Source organism: Ovis aries, chromosome 10 (assembly GCF_016772045.2).
Source record: "Ovis aries strain OAR_USU_Benz2616 breed Rambouillet chromosome 10, ARS-UI_Ramb_v3.0, whole genome shotgun sequence".
Lineage (NCBI taxonomy): Eukaryota > Metazoa > Chordata > Mammalia > Artiodactyla > Bovidae > Ovis > Ovis aries.
This window is the reverse complement of record NC_056063.1, coordinates 75,526,484-75,542,566: the sequence shown is the minus strand read 5'-3', so window position 1 is coordinate 75,542,566 and position 16,083 is coordinate 75,526,484. Positions and strand designations below refer to the sequence as shown.

The 16,083-nt window shown below is 39.1% G+C and overlaps 1 protein-coding gene across 1 annotated transcript in view; it reads right to left on the bottom strand.

The window, feature by feature from the left end:
* The window catches only part of UBAC2 (UBA domain containing 2), a 170,655-nt gene that overhangs the window by 48,419 nt on the left and 106,153 nt on the right, over positions 1–16,083 (bottom strand). The window contains exon 6 of the mRNA XM_015098251.3: positions 13,834–13,881. Coding sequence (XP_014953737.1) covers positions 13,834–13,881 — 48 coding nt within the window. The remainder of the gene's footprint in view (positions 1–13,833; positions 13,882–16,083) is intronic.

The following is a 16,083-nucleotide window of genomic DNA, read 5'->3' as shown; positions in this document are numbered from 1 at the left end:
TGCATGTTTACTGAACTTCTATTATGTGCCAGGCTGTGTTCTAAAGGCAGGAGCAAAACAAAGAAAATTCCTGCTCTAAAGAACGGTCCGTTTTCCTACTCCTCCTTCTTCACTGAAAATGCTAAAGAAAGAAGGAAGGAAATTACTTATTGGATTATGCAAAGAGTATGTACACAAATCAGAAATGCCTAAAATTATCTGTGCCATGTGTGATTAATTATGAAATGACTGTCCTTTCCATGACAGAATCAAGTGGCTTTAGCACTTATTGAAAGAATCTTGGTATCCTGTTCTTTGTCAAGTACAAAACTGATTCAGATGAATTTCCCATAGCTCTCTTTTCATTTTCATTATTATTTTGAACTATCTATTTAAAACACTGGGTATCCTTCTGACTCTTGGGAATTTGAATTAGAAGAGGAACAGAATTAATTGAACTAATAATAGGTTATTTGTTTTTAAGAAACTGTCTTAGAAAGCTGCTCTAAGCTTTTCCTTTCAGTAAACCATGCATCAAGAGGATGAGGTTTTCTGAAGAAAACTGTAAATTCCAGTGGTTTAAATACAACAGAAATTTACTTCTCTCTCATGTTAGAAATGCTCCAGCCATCTTAGCTGCATTCCAGGCAGTGGGGAGAAGAAAATGAGGACAAACAAAATGACAAAAGTCTACTTTCAGGAGACTTCCTGGAAGTCCTGCCAATAAGTATGCTTGTAGTTCACTGGCCAGCATGCCAAGATTTAGCTTGACAGCTAGACCTAGATACAAAGGCAACTTGAACATGTGATCTTTTAGTTGGAGGTCCTGCTGCCTCTAATAAGATGAAGGTTCCATTAATAAGGAAAAAATACACTGGGAGGCAGCTAGAGTCTCTAGTACATGGCAAAAAGCCTTAATCAAACACTAAAAGGTAAATACCTTTTAATATCCCTTTCAACAAGGAGACTGTCCCCTTTTATAATTATATTCACTTTCATAAACTGATTCAGAAAATTAAAATTAAGAAGTAAATAGGTTTATGTTAAAATTTGTTTCTTACATTGGACTAAAAATAATAAAAATGAATTTAAATATCAAGAATAACTTATGCATTTACAGACAAAGATTCAACAGGGAAAAACTCAATCCTTTCTAAGACCAGGAATGAGACAAGGATGTCTATTTACCACTCTTATTTAACATTATATTAGAGGTTTTAGCTAGTGTAGTAAGGCAAGAAAAATAAAATGCACAGATCAGAAGGGAAGAAAGAAAACATATAAACCAAATATATTTCCTGATAACTTGATCATATATTGATATGTAGGAAACCCTAAAGAATCCACAGAAAAGCTACCAGAAATAAATAAGTAAATTGCTATTGTATCCTAGAGGATACAATAGCAATATACAGAAACCAACTGCATTCCATGTACTAGCAACAAACATTTGAGACAAAACTCCATTTAAAATAGCATCAAAATCTCACAAATTATTAGAAATACATTTAATGAAAGATGTATAGGGCCTATACATTGAAAATTTTTAAATTAAAAAGGGGAATTAAAAAATTACATAGTAGACACATACTATGTTTATGAATTGGAAGACCCAATAGTATTAAAATAGTTATACTAGTTACACATTACTGAATAAGAAATTATCCCAGACGCAGTGACTTAAAACAATATGCATTTAATATACATACAGTTTATGTGGTCAGAAATCTAGGGACTGCTTAGTTGGGTGGTGTGGCTCAAGGTCTCTCATGAGGCTGCATTCAAGATGTCATCCTACCTATGTTCATCTGAAGTCTCGACTGGGGTTGAAGGATCAGCTTCTAAGGTAGCTCAAAACCCAACTGGGAGCTTAGTGCTGACTGCTGCCAGGATGCCATTGTTCTTTGCCATGTAGACCTCTCCACAGGGCTGCTTCAGGACCCTTGTGACATGGCAGCTGGCTTCCCCCAGAATGAATGATCTGAGAGAGAACAATATGGAAGCAATATGTCTTTTGTGATCCACCCTTTGAAGTCACACTCCATCATCTCTGCCATCTTCTATTCATTGTAAGTGAATCGCTGAGTAGAGCTCACATTCTAGAAGAGGGGAATTAAGTTCCATTTCTTGAAATACAAAATAATTTGTGGCCATATTTTTAAAATCATCAAAATGGCAATCTTTCCTTCATTGATCTATAGCTTCAGTGCAATCTCCGGGTTAAATTTTAACATTTTTTTTCTTTTTTGAAGAAAATCATAAGCTAACTTAAAAGTACATGTGGAAAATCAAAGTTTCTAAAATAGATTAACCAGCTTTGAAAAAAGATGAACAAAGCTGAAATACTTGCGTTACCTGATTTTAAGACTTACCATACTCAACAGTACTCAAAGTGGTATTGGCATAAGAATACACATATAAATCACTGAAACAGAAAAGAAAGTCAAGAAACAGACCCACACTGGTCAACTGACTCTCAATAAAGGAGCCAAGGTAATATGCCAAGGAGAAGTCTTTTTGACAAACATTGATGGAATAATGCTAGACATCTGTATGGAAAAAATACATCTCAATCCTTAACTTCACAAAAATTATACTCAAATTGGATCTCAGACCTCAATGTAATAGCAAAAACTATTACATTTTAGATGAAAACACAGGACAAAATGTTTGTGACATCAGATTAGCCAAGTATTTGTTAAATAAGATATCAAAAGCACAAACTATTTTAAAAACTGAAACGCTGAATTAATTGAGTTTAAAACATTTGCTTATTGAAAGAAATAGTTTAGGAAACAAAGAAGCAAGCCACAGACTGGCACAAAATTTTTATAAAATATATTCAACAAAGGGCTTATACCCAGAATATAAAATGGGCACAAGAAAAGATGCTCAAATCACTAGTCATCAGAGAAACACAAATTAAAACCACAAGCTATAACTGCACCCCAACTAGAATGACTAAAATTAAAATGGCTAACAATGCCAAGTGCTGCCAAGGAGATGGTGGAATTAGAACGTTCATATACTGATGGTGGAAATGCAAAATGGTAAAATAATATGGTGCCATATGTTTTTCAAATGATGAATTCAAGCAATTCTACTTCTAGGTATTTACCCAAGAGAAGTAAAAACATATGTCCACACAGAAATGCGTACACAGATTTTCATAGCAACACTACTCATAATCGAACCTGGATATAACCCAAATATTCACCAACTAATGAACAGACAAACATTGTGGTGTAACATACCAGGGATTGATATTTACAGTAACAAGGAATGAAACAGTAATCAAAGGTAAATGGATTTCAAAAACATCATGTTAAGTGAAATAAGTAGAACATAAAAGACTTCATACTACATGATTCAAATTATATGAGATTCTAGAAAAGGCAAAACTGTGGTGACATAAAGAAACCAGTGGTTATCTGGGGATGGCAGGTGGGTGAGAGGACAGAGCAAAAGGAATGAAAAAAAAAAAAAAAAGTTTAGGGAGAGGAGACTGTTTTCTATCTTGATTGTTGTAGTAGCTGTAAAACAGTATACAAGTACCCAAATTCACCAAACTGTACACTTAAAGCTGGTATATTTTATTGTATTGTAATACTTTAATAAACAAATGAAAAAATTTTTCATAAAAAAGTAAACGTCAAGATCTAGGAAGACTGAAATTTCTAGATATATACTTCTCATCTTAAATTTTATAAAAGAGGTGAGATTTTCACAGACTGAAACCAGTCTTTAGCAACAAAAAACTTCTGATATCTTGAAAATATTTCCAGCTAACATAAACTAACATAAGAAGACTTTTCGATAATAAGTTATGCTATCATTTATAATAAATATGCCAACTTCTCTGGTGGCTCAGACAGTAAAGAATCTGCCTGCGATGCAAGAGACCCCAGTTCGATCCCTGGAGAAGGGAATGGCAACTCATTCTAGTATTCTTGCCTGGATAATCTCATGGACAGAGGAGCCTGGCGGGCTACTGTCCATGGGGTTCACAAAAAGTCAGCACGACTGAGTGACTAAGCACACACATAATGAATATATTAAAAATCACATGCATTGATTTTACCATAGTTCTTTTGCAGAGGTGATAATAAAGATATAAGAAAAATATAAACATAATCAGCCCCAGAGAGGAAGGAACACTGGACATTTCTATTTCAAAACAATCAGTTGAAAGACATAATCAAAACTGATTCAAGACTTCCTATCTCTTGATAGGAAAACAATGTGAAGACTGTGAGAAAAGGAAAAAAGCACTCTGTGTGGCAACCGCCACGTAGTCTATCAGGAATCATCAAGGGTGAAAACATCTGGGTGTTTTCTTGTTGACCTCTTATCTCCATTTCTTTTCCCTTTGACTGGCAGCAGTACTGACCCAGCTGAATATATTCTACACTATCCTTTAAGCCTTCTCAAAGCCATCCTTTACTTCGTTTTCTTGTACACGACAACGCCAGAGAGATAAGACAATGAGTTTGTTGAAGGTGATGTTTGAGCTGCATTTTTAATCCATCACATGGAGGACCAGTTAAATAAATATCTTTGATGGTCTTAGAAGAGAAAGTACAGTACAGCTACCGACCAATTTCTTCGTATTAAGAAGAAAGCAGAGGCTGCCAACAGGATAAAGTTTTCTTGGATATTGGTCGGCCCACAAAATTCGTAATGAAGGCTTCAGGGAACTGTTGGGGGTATGGGTCTTTCAGCACCTCTGGGCACTTTTAAAACTTCTTTATGACCAGGATCTCCCTCCAGAATCCAGTCTCCATGGATGAGGATCAGGGCCTCTCCTTAGTGGGGTTGGCAAGGGAAGATCTAAGAACAGCTGGTACCTAAGTGTCTTGTGTTTAAAGCAGACATGGATGAGAGCCTTGAAACAGGCTTTGGAAGGCACTGGGCCCACTGGACCACCAGAACACCTGGCCTTTGGTCCTGGCTCAATCACCAAGCAGTTGTGCAACTTGAGCTTCAGTTCTAAAACAAGAAGCCTAGGTTCCCCACCACTGCAGAGAGTGCGTCAAGAACCTAATGAGGCGGTACACATTGACAACATTCTGACAATCACAAAGAATAGCAGTGTTTTGTTGTACAGAAATGATTATTTTGATAATACTGAATTTTGAAACTCAGCAAGTATTTCTAGAATATAGATGAAATGCCAGATGTTTTGTTAGGCACTGGGGATGATAAAGAATAATGTATAGTTTCTAAATTGAAAGGGCAGATTCAGAGAAGGCTTCAGAGTTAGAACTTAAATGAATACGATTTTCTAAGAAAAGAAGGGATCTAATGGTGAAGGAATGGAGATGGCTGGAAGAAACTGCCATATGGTTATGCAAAGATACCCCTGAAGCGCACAGATGCTAAAGCTCCAGAACCCGCATTTGAACATTGTCTCCGCTATGTATCAGCTTGTATTCTTGGCAGCTAAGTTCCTTGTGCCTCAGTTTATCTATAAAATAGGGACAACAGTGTCTACAATATCAGGTTTTTAGGAGGACTAGTTTACCTAGTTTTTAATTAGTGACTTTCCATAGCTGTTATGTTTGTGAGTAGATGGCACCCCACTGCAGCATTCTTGCCTGGGAAGTCCCATGGATGGAGGAGCCTGGTGGGCCGCAGTCCATGGGGTCGCTGGGAGTCAGACATGACTGAGTGACTTCACTTTCACTTTTCGCTTTCATGTGTTGGAGAAGGAGATGGCAACCCACTCCAGTGTTCTTGCCTGGAGAATCCTGGGGACGGGGGAGCCTGGTGGGCTGCTGTCTAAGGGGTCATACAGAGTCGGACATGACTGAAGGGATTTCGTAGCAGTAGCAGTTAAATAAATAGTATTTGTAAAGTGCTTAGAAAAGAGCTGTATTAGTCTGCTTTCTATTATCCCAAATTTCAGTTGCTTTTACAAAGGCTGTTTCTCACTCATCTTGCATGTTGGCTATAGCCCTGCTCTATGTGTTTTCTTCATTCTGGGATCTGGGCCGAGGGAGCAACTTCTATCTGGCACATGTTTTTCTCATGTCAAAATGAACAGAGCAATGGTGGGACCACACAAGGGTGCTTAAAACTTCTGCCTGAGAAGCACCCATCACTCCTGCTCATAGTCCGGTGGCTCACGTGAGTCAGAGTGGAGTCTGACGTTCATACAGCCCCTAGAGGCCCTGCAGAGAGGGGCCTACGGAGATGGGGCAGCAAATACTCTCAACCAACAAAACAGCTGAACAAACTATATAATCTACTACAAATGCTTGGGACATAGCATGTGCTGAGGGTTTGTTAAAGAAAAATAAGTGATGACAAAGAATCTCAAGACAGCATGAGATATCAGAGGGGTAAAGTGCTTAGGGGTAAACTCCTTATTACCAAATTCAGACTCAAATGAAGAAAGTAGGGAAAACCGCTAGACCATTCAGGTATGACCTCAATCAAATCCCTTATGATTATACAGTGGAAGTGAGAAATAGATTTAAGGGACTAGATCTGACAGACAGAGTGCCTGATGAACTATGGAATGAGATTTGTGACATTGTACAGGAGACAGGGATCAAGACCATCCCCATGGAAAAGAAATGCAAAAAACCAAAATGGCTGTCTGGGGAGGCCTTACAAATAGCTGTGAAAAGAAGAGAGGTGAAAAGCAAAGGAGAAAAGGAAAGATATAAGCATCTGAATGCAGAGTTCCAGAGAATAGCAAGAAGAGATAAGAAAGCCTTCTTCAGCGATCAATGCAAAGAAATAGAGGAAAATAACAGAATGGGAAAGACTAGAGATCTCTTCAAGAAAATTAGAGATACCAAGGGAACATTTCATGCAAAGATGGGCTCGATAAAGGACAGAAATGGTATGGACCTAACAGAAGCAGAAGATATTAAGAAGAGGTGGCAAGAATACACAGAAGAACTGTACAAAAAAGATCTTCACGACCCATATAATCACAATGGTGTGATCACTCACCTAGAGCAAGACATCCTGGACTGTGAAGTCAAGTGGGCCTTTCCTAAGCATCACTACGAACAAAGCTAGTGGAGGTGATGGAATTCCAGTTGAGCTGTTTCAAATCCTAAAAGATGATGCTGTGAAAGTGCTGCACTCAATATGCCAGCAAATTTGGAAAACTCAGCACTGGCCACAGGACTGGAAAAGGTCAGTTTTCATTCCAATCCCAAAGAAAGGCAATGCCAAAGAATGCTCAAACTACCACACAATTGTACTCATCTCACATGCTAGTAAAGTAATACTCAAAATTCTCCAAGCCAGGCTTCAGCAATACGTGAACCGTGAACTCCCAGATGTTCAAGCTGGTTTTAGAAAAGGCAGAGGAACCAGAAATCAAATTGCCAACATCCGCTGGATGATGGAAAAAGTAAGAGAGTTCCAGAAAAACATCTATTTCTGTTTTATTGACTATGGCAAAGCCTTTGACTGTGTGGATCACAATAAACTGTGGAAAATTCTGAGAGAGATGGGAATACCAGACCACCTGACCTGCCTCTTGAGAAACCTGTATGCAGGTCAGGAAGCAACAGTTAGAACTGGACATGGAACAACAGACTGGTTCCAAATAGGAAAAGGAGTACGTCAAGGCTGTATATTGTCACCCTGCTTATTTAACTTATATGCAGAGTACATCATGAGAAACGCTGGACTGGAAGAAACACAAGCTGGAATCAAGATTGCCGGGAGAAATATCAATCACCTCAGATATGTAGATGACACCACCCTTATGGCAGAAAGTGAAGAGGAGCTAAAAAGCCTCTTGATAAAAGTGAAAGAGGAGAGCGAAAAGTTGGCTTAAAGCTCAACATTCAGAAAACGAAGATCATGGCATCTGGTCCCATCATTTCATGGGGAAACAGTAGAAACAGTGTTAGACTTTATTTTGGGGGGCTCCAAAATCACTGCAGATGGTGACTGCAGCCATGAAATTAAAAGACGCTCACTCCTTGGAAGAAAAGTTATGACCCACCTAGATAGCATATTCAAAAGCAGAGACATTATTTTGCTGACTAAGGTCTGTCTAGTCAAGGCTATGGTTTTTCCTGTGGTCATGTATGGATGTGAGAGTTGGACTGTGAAGAAGGCTGAGCGCCAAAGAATTGATGCTTTTGAACTGTGGTGTTGGAGAAGACTCTTGAGAGTCCCTTGGACTGCAAGGAGATCCAACCAGTCCATTCTGAAGGAGATCAACCCTGGGATTTCTTTGGAAGGAATGATGCTGAAGCTGAAGCTGCAGTACTTTGGCCACCTCATGCGAAGAGTTGACTCACTGGAAAAGACTCTGATGCTGGGAGGGATTGGGGGCAGGAGCAGAAGGGGACGACAGAGGATGAGATGGCTGGATGGCATCACGGACTCGATGGACATGAGTCTGAGTGAACTCCGGGAGATGGTGATGGACAGGGAGGCCTGGCGTGCTGCGATTCATGGGGTCGCAAAGAGTCGGACACGACTGAGTGACTAAACTGAACTGAACTGAACTGAAAGTGCTTAGTGACTCTGGAAGACAGGGTCCACGGGCTGAGAGAGGGACCCGAGGAGGCCTGACTTTGAAAGGCTCTGCAAGAGGGCAAGGTTTTTGCCTATAGGTAAAAGATAGGTGACAGTAATGCCAATCAGATAGCTGTATTTTATGAGGCACTCTGTGCCGGTTTTTATCAAGACACTGGCATGATTTCATTTGTCTTGCATTGAACATTTAAAAGTCTACCAGTCACTCCCCATGCAACACTTGTCTAAGACAACATTCTGTCAGCAGTGGACTGAGTTGCAACTGTCGCAACAAAGCAGAGGACAGGTTTCTTTCAGTAGGTCCAGGCTACCTAGGGTCAGGATAGGGGAAGGAGGCTCAGAGAGGAAGGGAGGGAAAAGAGGGGGGAGGAAAGAGAGGGTGTGAAAGAATCAGAGAGAGAGAGAGGGCACTGTACAATGGACTGATAAGCACTTAGTCTGGTGGTGGGATTGTAAATACTGTGTTAATTAGAAGACGGTGAAAGCACCCTCTACACAGGGCTGCTTTCTAAGGATCCACTGTCTTCTAAACGAGGTTTTTTCACAAGCCCAACCCACCTCACATCCCTCTGCAGCTTCTGTCCTCATTTTCAATGACATGCTAAAAAATCACTTCAATCCCTCAGGTTCAACTGAAAACCTTGGGCGTCGGATGATGATCTGCTATGCTGTACCCTTCCTTTGGTGAGCTGGGAAAAGAAATCTAAGGGAAGAAAGAATAAGGAAGAAGAAAAGCAAACGTGAAGAGCAGAGAAAGATGTGAAAAGGAGCAGAACCAACACCCATCCTTATTCACCTGGGAAACAGGTCAGGGCTCCAAAACTTCCTCCAAAGAAGTTCTGATTTCCACAGTGGATTCTGCTAGGTCTGTGAGCTTTTTTCCCTTAATGATTTATCATGGAAAGCCCATCAACATAAGGTTCTGTTTGATGCTTTTTCTTTTACAGTTACCATCAGACAATGTTTTACTTTTTGTCTTTAAAACTTGTGGAGGGAAGAGAGACAGGTAAATTATAGCCCAGAGACGTGCCATCCTGATTCCCCCAAGGCTGCTTAACTCTCCCCTTCCCCGCTTCTGTGACTTACAAACTCTAATAAGACGTCTATAATCTCGTACCATCGTGAAGTTTCTGTTTGAAAAGCTTTAAAGATTTACTCTTTAAAGATCTACACCCACTGCCTACAGAAAAAACATACACACTCAGACCACGTCCAAAGTCCTAATGAATGCAGTATGAATCTGTGTTTCTAACCTTGTTACTGGGTAGGACAGATTTTCTTTCACACTACGGTGACTTGATTCTAAGATAATCAAAGTCTGGCATACTGTACAGAGCAGGTAACAAATGCAGAAAATGGCCAGACTGTGAAAGTGACAGGTTGACGGGGAGAAGCCAGAGTCTGAGGAGGACAGGCCTGCCTCTTCACCTGCTCTCAAACAGCTTGAAAGAGGACCAAACGACGAGGAAGACATGAGTTAAAAAAAAGAGAAAACTTGGCAACAGCAGGCTCTTTCTATTTTAATCATTCCAGAATCAGCGCAGGCCCGAGACTTCAGCTTTTGAGACTTAGGGTACATCCCGCTGGTAATGACTCACTACTATGATTCAGAGGACGGCAGAAAATGAAGAAGTGCAGGGCTACAGACGGCCTGAAGGCTTTCTGCAGAACCACACAAAGAACTTAAAGTTCAGTAAGTAACCAATGTTTTCTTTATGGAAAAAAGTCTTATTAATATGGAACAAATGCAGTGGAACTGTGGAATACAGAGTGCCTTCCTCCAAAGAAGGTCTCTCACAAAAGACACGAAGAAGAGAGAAAAAAAAAAAAAAAGACATGAAGAAGAATAGTGAGACATGAGGTGGGACCAGAACTCAAGGAGGTGCAGACTAATATTTTTGAAGTACCCACTTAAATGGAAATATTTCACTTGTGTACTGTATCAATTATTATACAATTCTGCCAACTTTCAAGGAAACAGTCATATTTATAGGCGTTAACTGTTGGTATTCAAAGCCAGAACTGTCGATGGAAAAACAACGAAATATTAAAATAGGTATCAATGTTACATGTGAGTAATCTCAATCTTTATGCAAAACCAAATGCCCCTTATACTTTCTGGGCAGCAACTGTAATCCCCAAAGGATCGCAAAATGGATCCTAGCTGTTCTGGGCAAATCAACTCATTACAGCTCCTTGAAAGCTAAACACACTTTCCTAACCCCTCTCCAACCAGGAAAAATACTTAGTCCTTATTCTTTTCTGCGACACCACTCCCAACCTAGCAAAATACTGTACTAATGGAATTTATCCTCCTTCTCCTCTTTTAACCAGTGGGATACTTTTAAGCTGGGTATTCAGAAACATTTCTAATCATGAAAGGATGGGTGACACCAAGAGAGAGAAAAACTGGCCTAAAGCAAAATAAATCCACCCATAACTAAATAAAATAAACCCAAAGCTGGCAGCTTTTCAGAAAAGCATGAGTAAAGGTTTTGGTTTCTATAACAGCAGATAACACATTACTTATGTTTATACAAATATCTCTTTGTAAGAAAAAAGCTCTTTCTCTTAAAAACACAGATTGAAATAAAATTACTTCCTTACTACACATAGTACGTTAGGAGAACTACTGATTTCAGAGCTAAAAGGTGATCTTTTTATCAACAGGTTTTCTAACATTCCTCCAAAACACTGAATATTATCTGTGCATTTTGGGGGGGAGAGTAAAAATTTTATTTTATTTTTAGTATTTTAACATAAAAAAACCCCAAAAAACAAAAAAAGGAAGTTGCTTGATAAATATGGGGAGAGGAGAAGTCACGTTGAGCAAGAGACATCTGGGACAAGTTGTGGCTTTATGAATCTCAGACCTCGATCCTATAATCAGTGGTGTGTGAACCAAACACTCAAAAACAACACCCTCCTTTATAGTTATCCTTATCTAAAGTATACCATATTATATTAAATATTTCATAATAAAAGTATGCTTTTCTGGAAAAAGTCAGAAACAAAATATTCACTAAATTCAAAACAAGCACTAACATCTATGGTATAATGTGAAGGAAAACTGGGGTAATTATCACTGACACTGATCATTTTAAGTCAACACAATCAATATCATCTAACTACACTGGGATAATAATAAAGAACAAGGTTGATATGAAGAGTTATCAGATTTGTGTAAGGATAACAGGTCTGTAACTCTGGTTGAATTACTTACAATAAAGTGAAGACTGAACTGGCTCAGAGATATTTATTAATAATGGGATTATTCTAAAGCTACATTCATCTGAAAATTATATTTCAAATATTAAGCAATTCAATTCACTCTTCTGAATGTTAACGTTAAAAATTTGTTGAACTTCTGATTCCTTTACGAAATTAAATCAGCCCCTTACCACCTGTTAAGCATGTGTACTAGAAAAGGCTGACCACAACACACAAACTTTAGATTTTAAAAAGACCAAAAAGAGATGAAAAACGCAACCTTCAATTCTAGAGCACTGAATGTCATACAGTGAAACTTTCTGAGGTGATATCAGGAACTTATTTGAAAACCAGGAGTCTGCAAACAGAATAAAGAAATAAAATGGGAGGTCTTAAAACAAATGAGTCACATAGTGAGTTTATATTAAAGAAGGGCTCAGACAATGAGAGCAAATCAATCAACAGAAAACTAACACAATGAGACGTAATACACTAAGGTACTTTTCAAATTTTTGGATGTTTTAGGAAAAAAAAGGACTGAAGATTATCACTGTTAAGAGAAACAGAATGTATCACAAACGAAAGAGTAAATTCTCAGGCTGCTCTCATTATGAAAGCAATGAACTCTCAACTTACTGTCTTCAGGTTGGTTAAAAACCTGCCAGTCAAGCTGGCAGATCAAGTGGGGATGAGATTAGATGGGGCAGAGCCTGGCCACTGTGTCTCATAGGAGCAGAATGACCCCAGGCTGTCCTTAAGTCACTACAAGTCTTAAGAATACCAGGTGGCTCAGATGGTTTGAAGACCTCACAATGGAGTTCAGCTCTGCGGTCCTGAAGCCAATCGGGACATCGGTGGAAAGTGTTTCGGGAGGGGGAAACAAAGTGACTTCAGTCCTCAGAACTGTGGCTGGAAACTGCGAGGAGTGAAGGAGTAAGTTGTATACGAAAAGAACAAACACAGAAAAGGGTTAATACAGAGAGCGTATAGGAAGGACAGAAGTGAGCTGGCTAAAAGCAATGACCCAGTGTCCCATTGTACTGTTCACCCAGGAAATAAGAGTAAGTAGTGATAACTTACTTAAAATGTCTGCAGTGGAATGCATGGTGGTGGGGGTGGGGGTGGCTTAGTCGCCAAGTCGAATCCAACTCTTGCGACCCCATGGACTGTAGCCCACCAGGCTCCTCCGTCCATGGGATTCCACAGGCAAGAACACTGGAGTGGGTTGCCATGCCCTCCTCCAGGGAATCTTCCTGACCCAGGGATCGAACCCAGGTCTCCCACATTGCAGGTAGATTCTTTATTGCCGAGCCACCAGGGAAGCCCAGTGGAATGCAAAGTTATGTCCAAATCCTTTCCCCTTGATGTTATACATATCCCTGTGAATCCAGTCTGTAACTTTCTTAGTCATTTCCAAGAAAGAAATTAAAACTATGTTCCACATATACTAGTTATAAACTTAGTTTTTATAGAAATCTGGGAGTTCAAATTCATGGATGAAAAATAAAGCTTAATTTCATGCTTTAGATTCCTTCTTGATACCTCATAGAGTTGAAGACGTATGTGAATTAAAATAAAACAAAACAATACAGAGCATGGGGATGGGGAAGATGAAGCTTCTGTGTGGCACACAGATGAGATACCACCCAAACCCTTCAGCTAACTCCCTCTTCCTTCTCCGGCCACACACCCTGACGAATCTTGCATCAGTTCTCATCCACCTGACTTTCCACTTAACCTATTTTTCCCCTTGCATGACCAAGTCTTTTTCCGAAAGAAACAAAATATCTCTCCCTGCTTTTGGCAAATCCGACTTCTTCATTTTCTTTTTCTGCTCTTTTTGTCCTGCTGTGAGCTTGATTACTGCTAATGTAATTTTAAAATAACATGGACAAGAAACTCAGCTAAAACTTCCACTAAAATTACCTTGAAAACTGAGATAATCTGGCCTCTTTTGTCTCAATGATCCATGTAACTGGCTTTTTCATTACTAAGGAAGTAGCTCTGAGATGGAATCTGACACCTGAAGACAACTGAATATAATCCATAATCTCAATGTGACATTTTCCCTCAAGTTTCTTCAGGAAAGAGGGGAGGTGGGGGAGGGGGGGAAATCACACTTACAAGTCCACTTATGGCTACAATCCAGATGTAGGAACCAGAGGTGAAAAGCTATAAAAGAAAAAAAAGGCAACTAAAAATGAAATTCAACTGCCAGTCACAGCATATTTACTTTTACATAATTATAGTCATTACCATTTATGTTGTCTTAATTATATATATTATTAATCTAAACAAATGGAAGATTAGCAAATACTCTGTTATATAAAGGAAAATAATATACCAATTTTTCTTTTCTTTCCTCTTCTACCAAGACCTCATTCAGCTTTTCGACAGCCTAAAACAGATTGGTTGAAACCAGCCCGCTCTTGTGCAAAGAAAAATAAGTGAAATTCAAGCACATTCTTGTTTACAAATGGACATTAATTGGTTTATACAAAGTAAAATACTATATGGACAGAAATTATTAGCATTAACAACACGGAAAATATGTAGTCGCCGCCCAATGCTTAGTGTCAAGTAATGACATGTATTATAGTTCACATAATTCTCTTATTTCAATTTCTTATTACTGCTACTCTAGTTTTAGATGGAAGACGTCTGTCAGCATACAGGTCCTTGCCCAATGATGTTGCTCTGCTGAACCACTGATCCTCTCATTCCAGTTTGGCCCAGAAAAGAGTGAACCAAGAAGTAACAGGCCTTAGAATTCATTAATGGCAAAAGTAGTTAGAAATGGGTCTCGTGAAATCTCTGCCTTTTTCAAATCATTTACATCCAAGGACTGTGTTAAGGGTTTCTTTTTTTTTTTTTCAGTCATAAGACATCTCCCAAGTGTTCCTGCAAGAAAGAAAGATTTGTAGCCTAGTACCAGAATAATATCGGAACAACTGGTAAAATTTGAGTAAGACTGTATCAATATTAATTTCCCAATTTTGTTAAATGAACAGTAGTTATGCAAGAGAATGACCTTATTTATAAGAAATACACTGAAATATAATATTAATACTGAAATATTTAGAGGGTAAAATGAAGTCACACATGCAGACTAAAAAAAGAAGATCTGTATCTTAGTGTCTGTTCACAATTAGATCATTAGATCATTAGACGGGGAGTTAAGCATTTCTGCTCGTAGAGAAATAAGCAGGTTCATCGCCGAAATCAGCGCCAGGTGAAAACCTCAAAGTTGTGCATGTTTATCAAGGATAGATAGAAAAAAAGATACATAGAAAGAAGACAGATACAAAGGTAACAGATGGCAAAGCACAGGTATAAAGGAGTCTGACAAGCTGTGCTCTTGTGTTAGCTCATGGAGAAATGAGCACTGACTGCAACTCTAATCCCCTGATTTAAAATTTAATCCTTTGATCGAGCATGGATGCTTGTTCAAGTGTGAATGACTTTGAAAACAACAGGAATGAGAATTAGGTGTAAAATTATTTTTCTGTAGTCTTCTTCCAAAAGTACAGAGAACAGTAATACTTCCACAGCACTTGCTGTGTGTTTTTTTCTCACTGCTGGCCTCCCCAAGGGGCAAGTGCTGCATCTCAAGCTACATTTTATCCTCCACAGGCCCCAGACCTGAGCATTACATGACTGGCTCTTGAGCCCTGTGTACGTCAATGTCTCTTCACAAACGTCTTTGCTCTCCTGAGAAGGACTAAAGTCATTCAATCACTCATCTATCAAATGTCCCTGGTTTCAAGAAGTTGCTGAGTAAGAGAGGCACAGAAATGAGCGTGAAGGTTTGGAGTGGAGGGAACAGAAGTCTGGAGAATAAAAGGTTCACACTCACGTCAAGGTGGGGAAGGGTGGGAGTTGATACTAGATGGACAAGAAGAAACTCTGGATGCCATTCATGATAGAGTTCAGATTTTATCAAGAGGCCCAGGGCATCTCAACCTCTACTTTCTGCATCAACTTCTATCCCACCAAAAAAAAAAAAAAGACAAAACAAAACCACTCACAATCTCAGAAAAACCAAAGGTGGCAGTCATACAGATATACATTATTAATATTAGGAACCAACTGACTTAGTTTCTTATTACCTGTTCTGATTACCCCCAAAAACCCAATGCTACAATCTCTAAATCTTCAAATGACCATGTAAAATAGATATCATTGTTCCCACTTTACAGGTGGGCAAATGGGGGCTCAGAAAAAGTGATGGAAGAGGAAAATTACCAGAGCAAGTACTTAAACCAACATCCACTTGGCTCTAAAGACTTGCTACAGGGCTCCACTGAATTCCTGCTCTACAGATAACGAACCGTTTTCCACCCTCAAAGCTGCTCTCTAACTAGAGCCAACATG